Consider the following 15,136-nt stretch of genomic DNA (forward strand, 5'->3'; position numbering starts at 1 on the left):
TTTTTTTTTTTTTTTTTTTTTTTTTTCCAATTTTCCCACAACCAGTCACTGGAAATGGGTTACAAACTTCCCGATGCAAATAAAACACGAAGAGGTTTTAGAGATTGAAGGGTTTCTCTGTTCAAATGCTGCCATCAAGTGGATAAACACAGTAGAAGGCTGCAAGGGTATAGTTTTGAAAGAGGAAAATAAACAAAGAGAAGACAATGAAATAGTGTTTTCTTTCATGTCACAAAAAATTATAAGCACATTTTTTGTCTAATCAAAATTTCGAGTTAAGCCTGGCTTAGTTAATATTTTTGGTTTTTTTGCATTATACCACCTTCATGTTTTAGCATCTTTAAAGTTGCTCAGACCTGCCTTTGAAAATAAGGATGTTGCTCCATGCCTCAAGATTTATCCAGATTGCCAAAATTTTGACTAGATTCTGCTTCTCTGAGACCCTGACTCAGATAAAAGCTTCAGCAAAGGTCTTCCATCTCAATGACCTGTAGGAGAATGAGACAGAAGAAAAAGTCTCTTTTTGATCTTTAGAGCTAATGACCACAAGTATTCAATTCAATGTTTTTTCTACAAATCGCAGATCAACAGTTCAGTTTTTATTTGAGACTGAAATACTCTCCTTTTATATAAAGTCTTGTTCCTCCTTTTGCAAAGTTTAAAAAGAACTATATCCTCATTTCCTTCAAGAAATTTAGGAAGAAACTTGAAAACATTATTTTATAAGAGCAAAGTACACAGTACATTTTCTGGGTTGATCTCATTTAATGGCCATAGAGATGCAGCAAAGTTGGCCTGTCTTTGAGGGCCTCAAGTGCTGGCTCCAGTATGGGTTGAGCAACCACAATAGTCTTCTCCCAAGACTCTTCTTTCACCTAAGCCAGGCAGAACTGGATATTTTTCTAGGCTGCATGACATCCAGGAATGCAAGATTTGTCCATGGCTCATTCACAAGAATTGCATAGTAAATGAGATGTGTTTTGGAAAATCAACAGTGCATGCATAGTGCACGTGCAACAATTTAGTGTGCTCTGGACGCACATGCACGTAGTTCTGCCAGGAAAGTCCTGGATTAAAAAAAAAATAAATAAAAAAATCAGAAAGAAGAGAGTCCTATAGTTGTAGCAAATTTGTTTTGACCTTAAGACTGTGATGGTAAATAAATTTTGCCAAGGCACAGGCAAATTTAAGAACTTGGAGAGAGAAAGATGTAGTTATGAAAAATATTGTACTCAGGCAGTGCAATCTAGATCATTGTCTCCAGTGATGGTCAGTATATATTCCTCCATCCAGGTCCTTAACACTACTTCACCCTCAAAAGCTAAAGGTCTGTTTCAAGCAACAATGCCATGGCCCATCTGGCCCTAAATATTACTTTGGAAACAGACTTCAGGTTATCAACACAAAAGAGCAGATTAACTGGGCTGTTGTATCATCAGGAGATGGTTGAGCACTTGCAAATAAAATCCTTACTAATCAAAAACAATGCATACATTATTGGTTTATGGACAGATATCAAGAATGGCAGTAAAAAGAAAAGCCCTGCACATAAACCCTGTTCAGATATCTTTGTCCAGAATTTAGTGATTACTGCTTCATATGTTCTACTTTTACAACAGCCAGACCCCTCCTCTACGACAGCCATGAAAAAATCCCACCACAACAAAACAAAGCAGAAATCAAAACCCAATCAAAACCCTCCAGAAAAACATCCACATCCTGTCTCTAAAACCCTGGTCTTTGTGGAACATATATGGGTCTTTTTTTGTTAATGTAGCAGGAACAGAGGCTAAAATAGCTTAAGGGGAGATGGTTGAAATAAAAATACCTTTTAATATATTCACTTATAATTTGGGGACAAGAGGGAGGTACCATCTTTAACAATTGTCCCCATGTCCCAACCAGTCCCTCAGCCTAGTTGTTCTTATTTCTTTCTTTTTTTTTCTTTTTTTTTGCAGGCAATGAGGCAGAGGTGGGGTTTGAGGCTCAGAGACATCATTGCTTAACTAAGGGAGAGCATTCAGAATTCAGAAGTGAGAAATGGCAACACAGGTTGTTAACTCCAGCAATAGGTATCGTAAATATGTCATTGCTGTCCATTAATAGAATGTAGAATAAACATAAAATTGAAGTGATATCAATGATCTTTGTTTCCTCTTTGTCTTTATGATACAATTTCTGCACAATGTTATTTTTTAACTTCTTGCTTTGGAGACCAGTTGCAGGGTATTGGTTCAAACACTGTAGCTTTTTTAAATGTTTCTTATCATCCCAGTTCTCCGTCACTTATGAGGCAGCTTCGGAACTACCCACTACACTAACAGCCCAGATATGAGAAATATTTTTAATTATTTTCTGGAACAGAGAAGTAAAGATAGCTATTAGTTTTGCCAGCCTCTCATGTTTAAGATAACAATTTTTCCCTCTGGAGAGTGCAGCAGGACAGTAGCCTTCTATACAGTTGACTGACACCATCAATGCTAGGGGGGGTACTGGGAGCTCAAATATGTCATTTTTTCCATGCTGAGCTAATGACCTTCTCTTTAAAGTCACTCTCCTGCCTACATATGAAGAAACACACTGTGATGGAGGAGCTGCCAACTAAGTCACCATGGCCAAAAATCATGTGAGAGTTTATAAATACGGATTCTAATTACCTAGATTTTTTATTTTAAAGAAAAGCTTTGTTACTTGAAGCCTTCCTCTGGCCTGGAGCAGAGCAAACTGTAAGGGCTGAGAGAGCCCCTGTTCAAAGGGAGAGGGAAGGTGCTCCACAGAGTCTGGAATTTAATCACTGATTCCTAGCTTGTATCTACTCTTGCAATTGGTTTTTAATCAAAGCTGCAAAGTACCCAATGCTATTCAGCATTTCTGATGATCTCCAAGTTGAGCCTAAAATAATTCTAGTCACAGAACAGATCACATTAAAATGTACAATGCCCAATTACCTGTTTAAAATATATTGGTTTCAAAGGAATGTGTAAACTCCTGTGGCTCATATCTCATGAGTTCAAATTCAACACTGCTTACCTGGTTTTACCTTCATTTGGATTTTGGAGTTACTCATCTTCGCTAAAACTGAAAATCTGCTTTTGAAGAACAGTTGTCTTCTCAACAAGAGTTTTGAGAGATAGCATGTGCTTGCTTTAAAATTTTCATCCTGTTATCTATAAGTCGACACTTTCCACAGTAGCATCTCAACACCATTTTTTCTGCTAGTTCTACTTTGCATTCCATCGTAATGCTATGGTATGTGCAGATATTATCAGCAATACAGCAAACTTGCAACAGAGATGTCAACAGAAAAACATTATGACCTTTTTTTTTTTTTTTTTTTAACAGCTATTACTAGATTTGGAAACAGCAGAGTTACCAGACAGCTTAGAAGAAACTGAAAAATGTTCCTATCTGAGGTAGCTAGAAAAGTAAATTGTTAATTAACAGCAACTAAAGAAACATTTAGGCACTGCTGCAGTTCAAAGTGTTTTGTTTTTGTAGGGTTTTGATGGGTTTTTGGGGTGTTTTTTGTTGTTGTTGCTGTTGTGTTGTGTTTTGTTTTGAAAGGGAGCAGCCAGCACCAGGCTACCCAGGAAAAAAGAGAAGCTGGAAGAGCCAGGAGGATTATGGCCCAAGGTAGGGCAAACCCTGAGCAACAGCAGAGTCTCACATAGACTGAAAGCATCACCAGAGCTGGTGTTGGGGTCCAACAACAGTCCCAGACACAGTAAGTGAATAACCAGGTCCAGGCTCTTATAAGCAGCAAAAGGAGAAAGGGCCAGAGACAGGGCTGGAGCACAGGTCCAAATGGTCCATCCAGAAGATAGGCTCCCTATAGTACAGGTCTGAGGTCCATCCAGGAAGTAGAAGTGAAGACCAGCACTCCCACAAGCATAGTGCATTCAGAACCAATAGCTCTGGGCTGACCTGAAATGGGCCTGCAGGCAGGGGAAGGGTGAGGTCCCGGGTCAGGCACCTCAAGGATGTTAAGACCCTTTAGAGCCCTCAGGCCCCTGACAATTTTGTGACTTACATGAGTCTTTGCCTGTTTGCCAGTGCTGCTTTTGAGTCGTGAAAATCTTGTCCTCACTTGGAAATAAAACACAGGGAAAGCAGAAATTGAGAACAAAACCAGCTGTCCTCTTTCAGGTGAGATGTTTTCATTTATCTCCCTGAATCAGGTGTGAAGAATACTTCTCTTGGCAGTGTTCCTTGAGGAAGATTTATAGAAGTCAGAGTAAGATCCGTTATATATCTACCAGGTCTTTACACAGAAAGTATGACCAAAGACACTGAACACCTTTTTAACATTTTGTTAGGTAAACAGACAATTTATGGAGGTAGTATCCCCCAAGCAACAGACAACTTTAACCTGAAATTAATGCCACAAAGACCTGTTAGATTCTGTAGAAGGAGTAATCTATCTTGCAAAAAAACAGCAAAACTGACTGGATACATGAGATATCAGCATGCATTTGCTCCTATTGATCATGACCTCTACAGTCTATCACAGGCAGAAAAAGAATGGGGCAGGGACACTTCTTGTGGACTTTGCCATAGCATAACATTTAGAAATGAATAAATAAAGCAGTATAGCCCTTAACTGCTGTTTATTAAAAACCAAAACCAAAACTTATTACTGAGTAATTTACAAGTACCATATTTGCCAAATACACTATGCACAAGACAAAGCTGAAATACCATTCCAGTGGTAAATTATCTTTTCTTTTACAAAAAAAATAGCTGCCTTGAAAAGAAATCAAATTAACATTCCCTGCTTTTTAATAATTTTTAACTTTTATTTTGGGGAATGAAAAAATCCTTAGCAATACAGATACATGAAATTTCTTCATTATCACTCATCACAAGCTACAGCAAATGTATCCACAAACACTGAGGCCAATCAGGGGCAATAAATTCAACTTATTTTACATATTGCTGTAAAAAGTTGCCAACTGCTGTTCGGTTTTCATGGGCCTAGATGGCAGTGTAGTTCTTAGTGTAATTAGTCAATTTGATCTTCTCTGGGAAGATAATATTAACTGAGAGATTTTCCCCATTGTTAGATTTCAGAAAGAAGTTCTTTTTCTTGCGTAGGAGATGACTGTATTTGGCATTAGCAAGCCACATTTCACATTTTGAAAAAAACACAATCCCAGTTGTACCCAGGACAACAAGACAGGTAAGCAAGCCCAGTACAACAAAACATATCACCTGGCTTCTACTGAGCAAGGGGTCTGCATTTTGGATTGTTTCTTTCATTGTTATTTTCAGGATTTCTTGCTGATGGGTTGATTTGTGATGAGCTTTCAGGGGTGGCTTGTAATTCTGCATATGCTTTGTCTTTCTATTCACTTCAGAGAGGCTTGTGTTTTTGTTGGGCTCTTTGCAGGTCACACCAACAAATTCTGGTTTACAGATGCATTCAAATCCTCCTTGGGGATGTTCATAGCATGTCCCTCCATTCTCACATGGGCCACTTGCACAGAATATGACACGGCTGCTGCAGAGCTTTCCTGTATAGCCATGTGGACAAAAACAGCTGAAATCCACACCAACATCTGTACATGTTCCTCCATTTTCACAGGGGTTGGATTCACAGTCATCTCTATCTATTTCACAGAAGTTGCCAGCAAAAGCAGAAGGGCACAGACAGGAAGCATGTGGTGCAAAACCGTTGTCGTCAATGCACGTTCCTCCATTCTGGCAGGGAGAGCTAGAGCAGGTAACAGAGAGACAGAAGTTAATTACAGTTGAAGGACAGAAGCTATTAGGAAAAGCTTTACATAATCAAAAGAGCTGGTTTTCTTTACAAAAGCCAATTCCAAAAGCAAATCCACAGAAGCCAATGAAGTTGAATAAAGAATGAGTTTGTTCAACAGCTTTGTCAATACAGATTATAGGATCTTCTGCTGACCCTTTGGCCAGGATTAGTACACAGTATAGAAATTCAACTTGAAAACTGCTGAAGGGATTTTAAATTATTTCAAACATTTATTCAAATTAAGCTTCCCCATGTTTTCATATGCTTAATGTTATTTAGCTGAGCAACTGTTCAGACAAGACTGAACAAAGACACTAGTAGCACAGTTTGCTTTTCCACTATAGCCTGTATACCATGGTAAAGGAATAATCTGCCTGGTTTTTTTCTGCTTCCACAAAAGCTGCTTCATTCTCTTGTATTGTACTTCACTATAGGTGTTGGCTAGAAAAAAATCAGAAGGTTGGAAGCAGGAAAGCAAAAGGTGTGGTTGTCCCTGAACTTTGACTTAGCAACTGCTGCTGACAACTTGAAGTGATCATGCAAACAAGGATTTTGACACAATCACTAGCCACTGTGTCTGCTTTAGACAAAATACAGAAGCTGTACAGCTGTGGCTGTTCAGTCCTTGAGTAAATGAGTGGTTATGGCCTGTCTTGGAGAGTCCAACACCCTCTCTTAGCTTAACCAAGCTCCATGGAAAACATGGCAAGCTGTTTTGGATATGGCAATGTGTAGAATTTGAATTCTCATGTGTGGCTTGAATTATAGTACTTTCTAGGGAAAAAGGAAGAAATTGCCAGAGAATGTAAATATTATTTTTTTTTCCTGATATTTTCAGAAGTGTAAAAAATTCAAATAAACAGCTAAGGGAAAAAAACCACAACATTCTATTTCTATTACTGAGTTACATTTGTGTAATTTTAATGTCTTTAAATAAATAATGTAATAATATCAATCTCTTCCAACAGATTCAGTTACTCAGCATGTTTGGTTTTTAATGCATGTTCAGCAAGATGTAGCACATGAAAGACTTCTTGATTGTCTTTGTTAGCAAACTTAATGTGAAGTAATTTTAATCATGAAGTTTTAAGACCATAGAATCCTTTAAAATTGATAGTTAATGTTCTAGGCCTAGTATAAAACTTGGTAATAAGTAACTTGCTAACATTTTAATGGTTAACTTTTATTGTTTGATCTAACTACAAGTAGTAAATTTTATTGTTAAGATACTTTTTGCATTCTGACTTCACCTTCTTTTCCAATCTGTTTCCCTACAATTTGACTGTGCTTGTGCCTTCTTCTTTAAGGAGTTAAGACCTCAGTAATATATGCAATAAATCTTGATCTGTGCATATATGTCTTGTTTGCCATCCTGTCCTGTTCAGGGCAAATACTTAGCAATATCAACATTGTTAACATTACCACTGAGGTGGAGAGGAGGTGAGATGTGAATGAGATGTCATCATAAGACGATCATTTAAGTGAGGTGCACTCTCTGGTGGACTGTGAAGTATTAGCAGGCACGCAGTGCTTCTGCTGAGAATAGTCATCCTTTTGAACTAAAAGCAGATTTGCAGAGCCTGCCACTCATTTTCCAGAAAAAGACACAGCTTTCTAGATAAAAGGAATTGCTGTTTCAAGAGTGTTGCTTCATTATGAAAAATTGTTCATGATTTCCAGTCTGGCTCATGACTACTGAGTTCGAACACAGAGTTCTATTACAAAAATGTAGTTTCAGCAATTTAAAAACATTAGGATTTTAATAAAGTACATGAAACTAATCCATGTTATTTAGTTGACACTGTACCTCACCTGTTCTTTGGGATAGTTAATATATGTCCATGTTGAATTACTGAAATATTTACAGGCAAAAGGAGGAGAAAATAAGCTTTTCATGTAACCAGTTATGCAAGTAGCTTGGATGTCATTCAAGGCACTTGCAAGGATCTTAAATATCTTCATTATCAATGAAAAGAAATAGGCAAATCAGAACAATTATCTTAGATGCTGAAAGTAAACCCAGGTAGAACTGTGCAACTATCCCTCAATAAAAAGCAATGGCAAAAAAATTCCACTGACATAAAGTTGTATGAACGGTAATTCTTGCCAAAGACAGTGAGAGGTGTTAATGTTCCTCTTGTACACAAGAGTGCACAAGTTTTCAGAAGATTTAGTCATAAGGCAGAGCTGCGGTATTTGTAATTAACTACTGCTGAGCAAAAAGTGCAAGGTCCTGCACCTGGGTCAGGGCAATCCCAAGCACAAGTACAGGCTGGGTGGAGAATGGATTGAAAACAGTCTGGAGGAGAAGGACTTAGGGTGGTGGTCAAGAAGCTCAACATGAGCTGGCAATGTGTCCTTGCAGCCCAGGAATCCAACCATGTCCTGGGCTGCATCAAGAGGAGTGTGGCCAGCAGGTTATTCTTCCCTTTACTCAGCTCTCGTGAGACCCCACCTGCAGCACTGTGTCCAGTTCTGGAGCCCCCAACATAAGAAGGACATAGAGCTCCTGGAGAGAGTCCAGAGGAGGATCACAAAGATGATCCCAGGGCTGGAGCCCCTCTTCTACGAAGACAGGCTGACAGCGTTGGAGTTGTTCAGCCTGGAGAAGAGAAGGCTCCAGGGAGACCTTACAGGGGCCTTCCAGTACCTGAAGGGGGCCTACAGGAAAGCTGGGGAGGGACTTTTTACAAGGGCTTCTAGTGAGAGGACAAGGGATAATGGATCAAAACTGGAAAAGAGAAGGTTTAGGTTAGACTTTAGGAGGAAATACCTTGGTGTGAGGCTAGTGAGACACTGGAACAGGTTGCTCAGGGAAGTTGTGGAAGCCCCATCGCTGGATGCGTTCAAGGCCAGGATGGATGGGGCCCTGAGCAACCTGATACAGTGGGAGTTGTCCCTGCCCATGAAGGGAGGTTGGAACTAGGTGATCTTTAAGGTCCCTCCAAAGTCAAACCATTCTATGATTCTATGAAAAAGAGAACCAGAAGGTACTAATATGGAGCTAGAGAGAAACAAGGCTATCTCTCAAAAGAAAACTGTGATTTTAAGGTGACAGTTTTACCAAGCTTGTATCGACCAGAAATGCATTCTGTATGATTATGGGATCAGATCCTTGATGAGCTGGAAGACAGCAGGTATGTCTAGATTTAAAAAAAAAAAAACACCAATCCACCTTTTTTTTCAACTTTTTTCAACTTTGAAAGGTGAAGGTTTTCTAGCAATTCTACCAGTGATACTTATAAAAGTTTTATGGCCCACTGCCTCTTGCCTTTTTACAGGGCATCTCTGTGAAGAGTCTGGCTCTGTCTTCTTTTCTTCCATCAAGTATTTACACACATAGGTAAGTTCCCTCAGAGCCTGTTCTCTAGGCTAAATATTCCAGCCCTCTCAGCCTCTCCCGATAGGAGAGCTGCTCCTTAATCATCTTCATGACTCTTCAATGGACTCACTCTAGTACGTCCACATCCTTCATGTATGAAGAAGTCCAAAACTTGGCCCAGCACCCCAGATGGGTCTCACTAGGACTGAGTAGAGAGGAAGGATCAGATCATGTTCTTCAGCCTGCTGGCAATGCTGTTCCTAATGTCCCAATTCTCTTAGAGCATGGAAAGCCATAGCCTCCCACATCCTATTCCGATGGAAGTGAACTTTGGACATACCATTGTATGTGAGTTAAGAAAAATGACAGGCTGGAGGACTAGTTGCTTTTGTGCAGGCAGCTTGTGTATTGCCTATTGTATTACTGTATATGTTTAGTATACACAGTTATCTCTCAGTATTAGGGAGAACACAGCATGGGAGTCTACTCCAAGTTTGTTTACTAAAATCATGAGAAGGCACAAATTGACCAAGAAAATGTGCAAGGTATCACTTTTAGTACTCAAATGATGCACACAAGCTCAGGCTGATGATCTATAAATCTTTATAATATAAACAGATGAGATTTGTAAAGCTTGAAAAAAGTATCAGCAAATTGCAGAAGTGTGATATATTTTAGCACAGAGATACTTCTACTTAGGAAAGAATTCTGAATAACAGTCAGTAGGAATGTGAATTTTAAATTCATGTCAGAAATTAATATTTACCCATTAATAATGCAGGGTCCTTTCTTGAGATGGCAGTTTTTTCCTGTAAATCCCTGGGCACACAGACAAATATATCCTCCATCACCAGTCTCTATGCATGTTGAGTTATTGGTGCAGGGCTTTGCAGAACATGGGTGAATATCTGTTTGAAGAAAAACAGGGCTTGATTAATCTAATGAGAAAGTAAGTAAGTAGTATATAATTCTACAAATAAAATATAGCTTTAATGGCCCTTCATCCTGCATTTTATAAATCCTGATTTATGCCTCCCTCTGCCAAAATAGAGTTCAGGTTGCTCAACGATTGCATGCACTTTTATCTTGTGTCTCTCTTCCTAGTTCCCACTTGTAAAATGTGTTTGAATTGTTCCAGTATATAAATAAGTAATATCATCCATAAAATATTAGTAGGTGAGAAAGAACTATGCAGGCTAGTCATCCTTTCACAACCTTGGCTTCTCCGTAAGCAGAATTCTGATGAAGCAATCAGGAACTGGGAATTCTCCCCACTCCCTGCCAGAGAGTCTATCATTATGTGCTTATGAACAAACATTTCATAATAACAGAGATCAGCAAGTTACAGAAATCTCTCAAAATTCCATCTCTTGGCTGGGCTGCATCCAACCTTTACATAACTATACCAGAAGAGAGAGCGGTATGATGTCTGGACCCAAAGCCATGCATCTCATTATCTTTACAATTTCTCTGCTGAGCTACTTCCCACTCAAATAATTACTGATTTTTAAAAATAATTAAAAATAAATAAACAAGTGTATATTTTAGCCAACAAATGGAGCAGCTGTAGAGAAATGCTGACTGCGGATTATCTGGTGCCTCACATACACATGTGCACACATATACTTTCTAAGGAGATGAAAAGGGATTTAAGGGCATTTATATTTTACTTCACACAACATAACAAGGTTAGATGATATAACAAGGTACTGCAAAATTTTAACCATAGCAAAACATTTCAACTGCCTTAGCTTTTAAATATAATCTTCTCTGGATAAGAGGCTCTATTTTCTAAGGTGTTAGCCTATTAGCATTGCAAGACAACCAGTTTGAATGGACTTTGACTTAAACTCCACATTCAGAAGGACCAAAATAACCTTGAGTGCTTTTTGAAGTGCTGTTTTTTGCCACCTGTTTTCACAGGCTTTAAAGGCAGCTAGTAAAGCGGGAACTCTGATGCAGAAGCAGGGAACTCTCTGAAAGATATAAGGGGGTGTGTTTGTGTGTGTGTGTGTGTGTATATATATATGCACATATACACATACATTACTGTAACTAATTTGTGTCAAGGATTTAATTTCAAAACACAATTTAAAAGCTTGTTGGAAGATATCCTTTTAAAACATAAATAAATAGCCCATTTTCTCTATTTTGTCTAATTTATCTCTCAAATGGTCAGCAACTAAGTGGTAACTGAGTGTGAGATGAAAATTCAAAAACAGGATGATACATTTACACATGTATTCTGAATGGCCACAGTCATATTACTGATCATTAATATTTGTGTAAAACTAAGTTGTCATGCTGCAGTACCTGAAACAACCACTTTTTATGAGGAAGGCACCCTCAGTAGTAGTCTATGACCCAGCAGAATTTCTAGACCCCGTCTCATGCATGCCTAGCACAGGCATTAGGGGCTCCACCTGTACTCTCTTTGGTGATAGTTTACCAAAAGATGCCTTTGACAAAGCAGTTAAGTGACATGTAGTGCAATATACTCCAAACTCACACTATATGTTGGGTTTTTAGCCAAATTAATTCTGAGATCCATGTGGGAAGTCAGGGACACACTAACATGATTCTGCATGCACAGTCAGAGATGACAATTTGATAGAGATGACTGATCTGACTTGGCAAGATGGATCATATGCTTCAACTGGTCTGTCGTCTTTTCTCAGAAATAAATCGACGAAACTGGTTTTGCCTTTTTACATTCAATGTTTGATGTGGTACCTGTTCTTGTAATTTGCAGAAGGGCAGAGGGAAACCCTGTGCTGTGCACATTTATATATCTGATTTCAAGGCTTGGCTTTCCAGAGGATGAGAAGATGCCATGGCATTCACTTAAGGAGGCTGATGCGCTCCAATGCAAAAAGTTCAACCTGGTGGTTTGTATTTCCATATTTAAAAGACAGGTATGTATATATGCCAGTGGTCCACAAAAGAGCAGGAGACTTCAAAAGGTTTCCTTTTTCCTAAACTTATCAAGTTTCACTTAGCAGTACCTGTTATTGAAAGACTTTCAATATAACATGTCCCTGCAGATGAAAAGATTATTTCCTTTTGGCTGAATATTCTTGGCAGCTCTTCTCAGGGATCTAGATTCAAATTGGCAAAGAAGACTCTGAGATAACTCAGACTGTTCTCAGAAATAGTAGTTTCTGAACCTAAGCAAAGGATACCTTTTGTATTATCTAACTACAATAATGAATATGTATTAAAATAATATTTTCCCATAAAAATATGGGTACAATTTCCAAAACATTGGAAATGTTACCAATTGCAAGGCTCAAAAATGTAAAGATATTTAAGCACCTAGAAGTTTAGCTGGACAATTCCTATGGCTTTTAAAAGTAAAAAATTAATATTATCTTATAGGAATCTTTAGGTATGAAGATGGTACCCTTAACAATCCCATCATTGGCAAGCAACAGAAGTGAGCCTGCTAAGGTGGCAGTGGGAGGTCATTCTGTCTAGTTTTAGAAATCTATAATGGTAGATTCCAGATGACAGAGGGACCCATTCTTCCTCACTAACTGTAGTGAGAATCTAAGTGCTGTCTCAGGTACAAACAATCTGTGAGAGGCATTCAGAACATCTCCGGGAGTTATAATCACATCTGCACTGCTGCTGCCACAGCTCCTGCAAACATACCAGGACTATCTTTAAACTCAGAAGTCAGTCTATCCTTATGTGTGCAGCGGGTGAGTACAGGCTGCAAAACCTGGTAAGAAGCTAAATGGGTACACCTTGCACCAAGCTCCATGCCACTGCAAGGATATGAACTACCTGAATTCTTCTGAGTCTTCTAGTCATCTTGAAAATTTTACCCAGTTCAAAATGTGTAATCACAAATTTATTGTTTGGGTAGGCATGGGCAGAACATGGGCAGGTTCTATAAATTCTAACCTGTACAACAACAAAAATCCGAAAGACATTTAAAAGAGAATGAGGGCCTGGACACCTGTTCTCTTCCAGCTGCAGCTGCATAGGCTGAACAAGCATGTGCTCCTGGATGCTCACGGAGTTTTGGTCCCCTCTGATCTTTTTGGCTGAACATTTGCCTGTGTCAGCCAAAATAAACCAGCTCAGCAAAGGCCAATTCTTCAGCTTGCTTATCCTAAGCTGGCTCATTCTGACCAGCAATGGGTGAGAGAGGGCACACAAGTGCTTATCCCTCAGACCTGAGGGGAGAGTGGCAGCCTGTTCAAGTAGATCTTTTTCCTTCGTTACAGTAATGCTACTCCCCTGAACCATCACTGGGGTAAGCAAAGGAAGACATAAGCCATTTTCCTTTTCAAAAGTACTAAAAAATTAGCATATATATAGATAGGGATATAATTTTTTCTAGGCAAATATTTCTAATTATTTAATATATACAACTTGTATTTTTAGAGAAAGGGCTTATGTGACAATAAGGGAGCAGTTATTTGTTGGCCTTGACCATGATAACCTATGTTTAAAATACATTGGTGAGTTTATGCTTTGCTCCCATGTATGTCCAGTTACAAAAGATGCTGCATGCCTCTGCTTAGATTATCATAGAAGTTCCAGGTTTATGTGCCACTGCCCAGAATCCCCTTATTATCTGGCACTAACAGTAAAATCTTTTACTATCAGTTCTCTAGAAGGACTTTTGCATGTGCCCAGCACCAGATGGGGCTGTTTCACCTCACTTGCTCACCGATAAGAAAAGGATGTGCAAACCTGTGTCACAGAGGCTGCCAACCCAGCCCTCCTCACAATTGCACTGCCAGGGTTTGGCACAGCTGCCGTGCAAACATCCAGGGAAAGGAACACACTGATTACAAAGGGCACCCTGCCAACCAGGTTGACACCTGAAAAAAGATAAAAGACAAGATAGAGGCATAGTTTATTTTTAACAAACATCATTACAAGGATGTTCTCCTTTTCTCGGCACAATAAATAAACTTTCAGTTACAAAATTGGACCATGCAGCACATTTAAACAAAAAGATGCTTCAGGGATACTAGAAGTGGTTTATATGAAGATAACAATTCATTCATTGAGGAAAAAAAATATGCTTTTTGATGTATTCTTACTGGAAAAAGTAAGCTAAAAAGGCACCTAGATGTCTATCCTCTATGATTCTAGTTACTGTATCCTAACAGCGCTGTTTCATTACAGTACCAAATAATTGGCAACACACCAGCAAATAATTTCAGCTTCTGTCTATATTACCGGGACTATGAATTATTGAAGCCATCCATTCCTGTGCTAATGGCCCTGTCTGACAGATCTTTTTACCTGCATTCATTGGGAAATTCACAAAATCCATTCTCTGGGTGGCAGCCAGTTTTACAGTTCACTCCTGGAAGAAGAGATTTACAATATCAAACCAGAATAACCAGCACTGAGGAAAAAAAAGAATTGTAGTCTGTCCTATACATATTAGGGATGTTTTAAAATAACCCAGACCGTATAATGTTCTGACTTTTTTCTTCAAATACATATTTTTGCAATATAATATTTTAAATTAATGTAATCCAGAACACAGTGTTCCTAAAGGATAAGTGAAATGACACAAAGAATTAACGGCAAAAGAGCATAAAGTCACTTTAGCATAGACAAAGTGTATGTAATATCACTATACACGACTTTAAAAGGAAAATTTCTGAACAGATTTGTGTGCCATTCTGCAATGTGCCACTCCAAACGCGTGGTTTCAGAACAACTTGAAACAGAAGAATCTTTAGTCAGAAAAGAAATTCCATTTAAAACAACTTCATTTCAACCCCATGTCGGATGAAAAAAAATATTTTTTAAAAAATCACCATTTTCATTAAAGCACGAATGAATAACCTTGTTAAGAAGAAGAGGTCTCAGTCCCATTTTTTGTTTGCTTCAAGTATTCGCACCCAGCTCCTCCGGGACACCCCCTTAGGCACTGCCACCCACGCCAATGGCACGAGAAACGCGCTCCATCGGATGCCAAGGCAAAGCTTCCCGAAGACCCTCGGCCGGAGCGAGCGCCAGGGCCCTCGGGGGACTTGCAGGAGGGCTCCTCACACCCCCTTCCTCCCGGCCCCGCC

General features: G+C 39.0%; 1 protein-coding gene across 1 annotated transcript in view; it reads right to left on the bottom strand.

Annotated features, from left to right (window-relative positions):
- Positions 1-4,704: 4,704 nt before the first annotated feature.
- The window catches only part of DLK1 (delta-like 1 homolog (Drosophila)), a 20,876-nt gene continuing 10,444 nt past the window's right edge, over positions 4,705-15,136 (bottom strand). The window contains exons 2-5 of the mRNA XM_009998027.1: positions 14,352-14,415; positions 13,791-13,921; positions 9,850-9,991; positions 4,705-5,713 (exon numbers count right to left, since the gene is read on the bottom strand). Of these exons, the coding sequence (XP_009996329.1) occupies positions 4,975-5,713; positions 9,850-9,991; positions 13,791-13,921; positions 14,352-14,415 (1,076 nt within the window). The 3' untranslated portion in view covers positions 4,705-4,974. The remainder of the gene's footprint in view (positions 5,714-9,849; positions 9,992-13,790; positions 13,922-14,351; positions 14,416-15,136) is intronic.

Source organism: Chaetura pelagica, unplaced genomic scaffold (assembly GCF_000747805.2).
Source record: "Chaetura pelagica isolate M959 unplaced genomic scaffold, ChaPel_1.0 scaffold354, whole genome shotgun sequence".
Lineage (NCBI taxonomy): Eukaryota > Metazoa > Chordata > Aves > Apodiformes > Apodidae > Chaetura > Chaetura pelagica.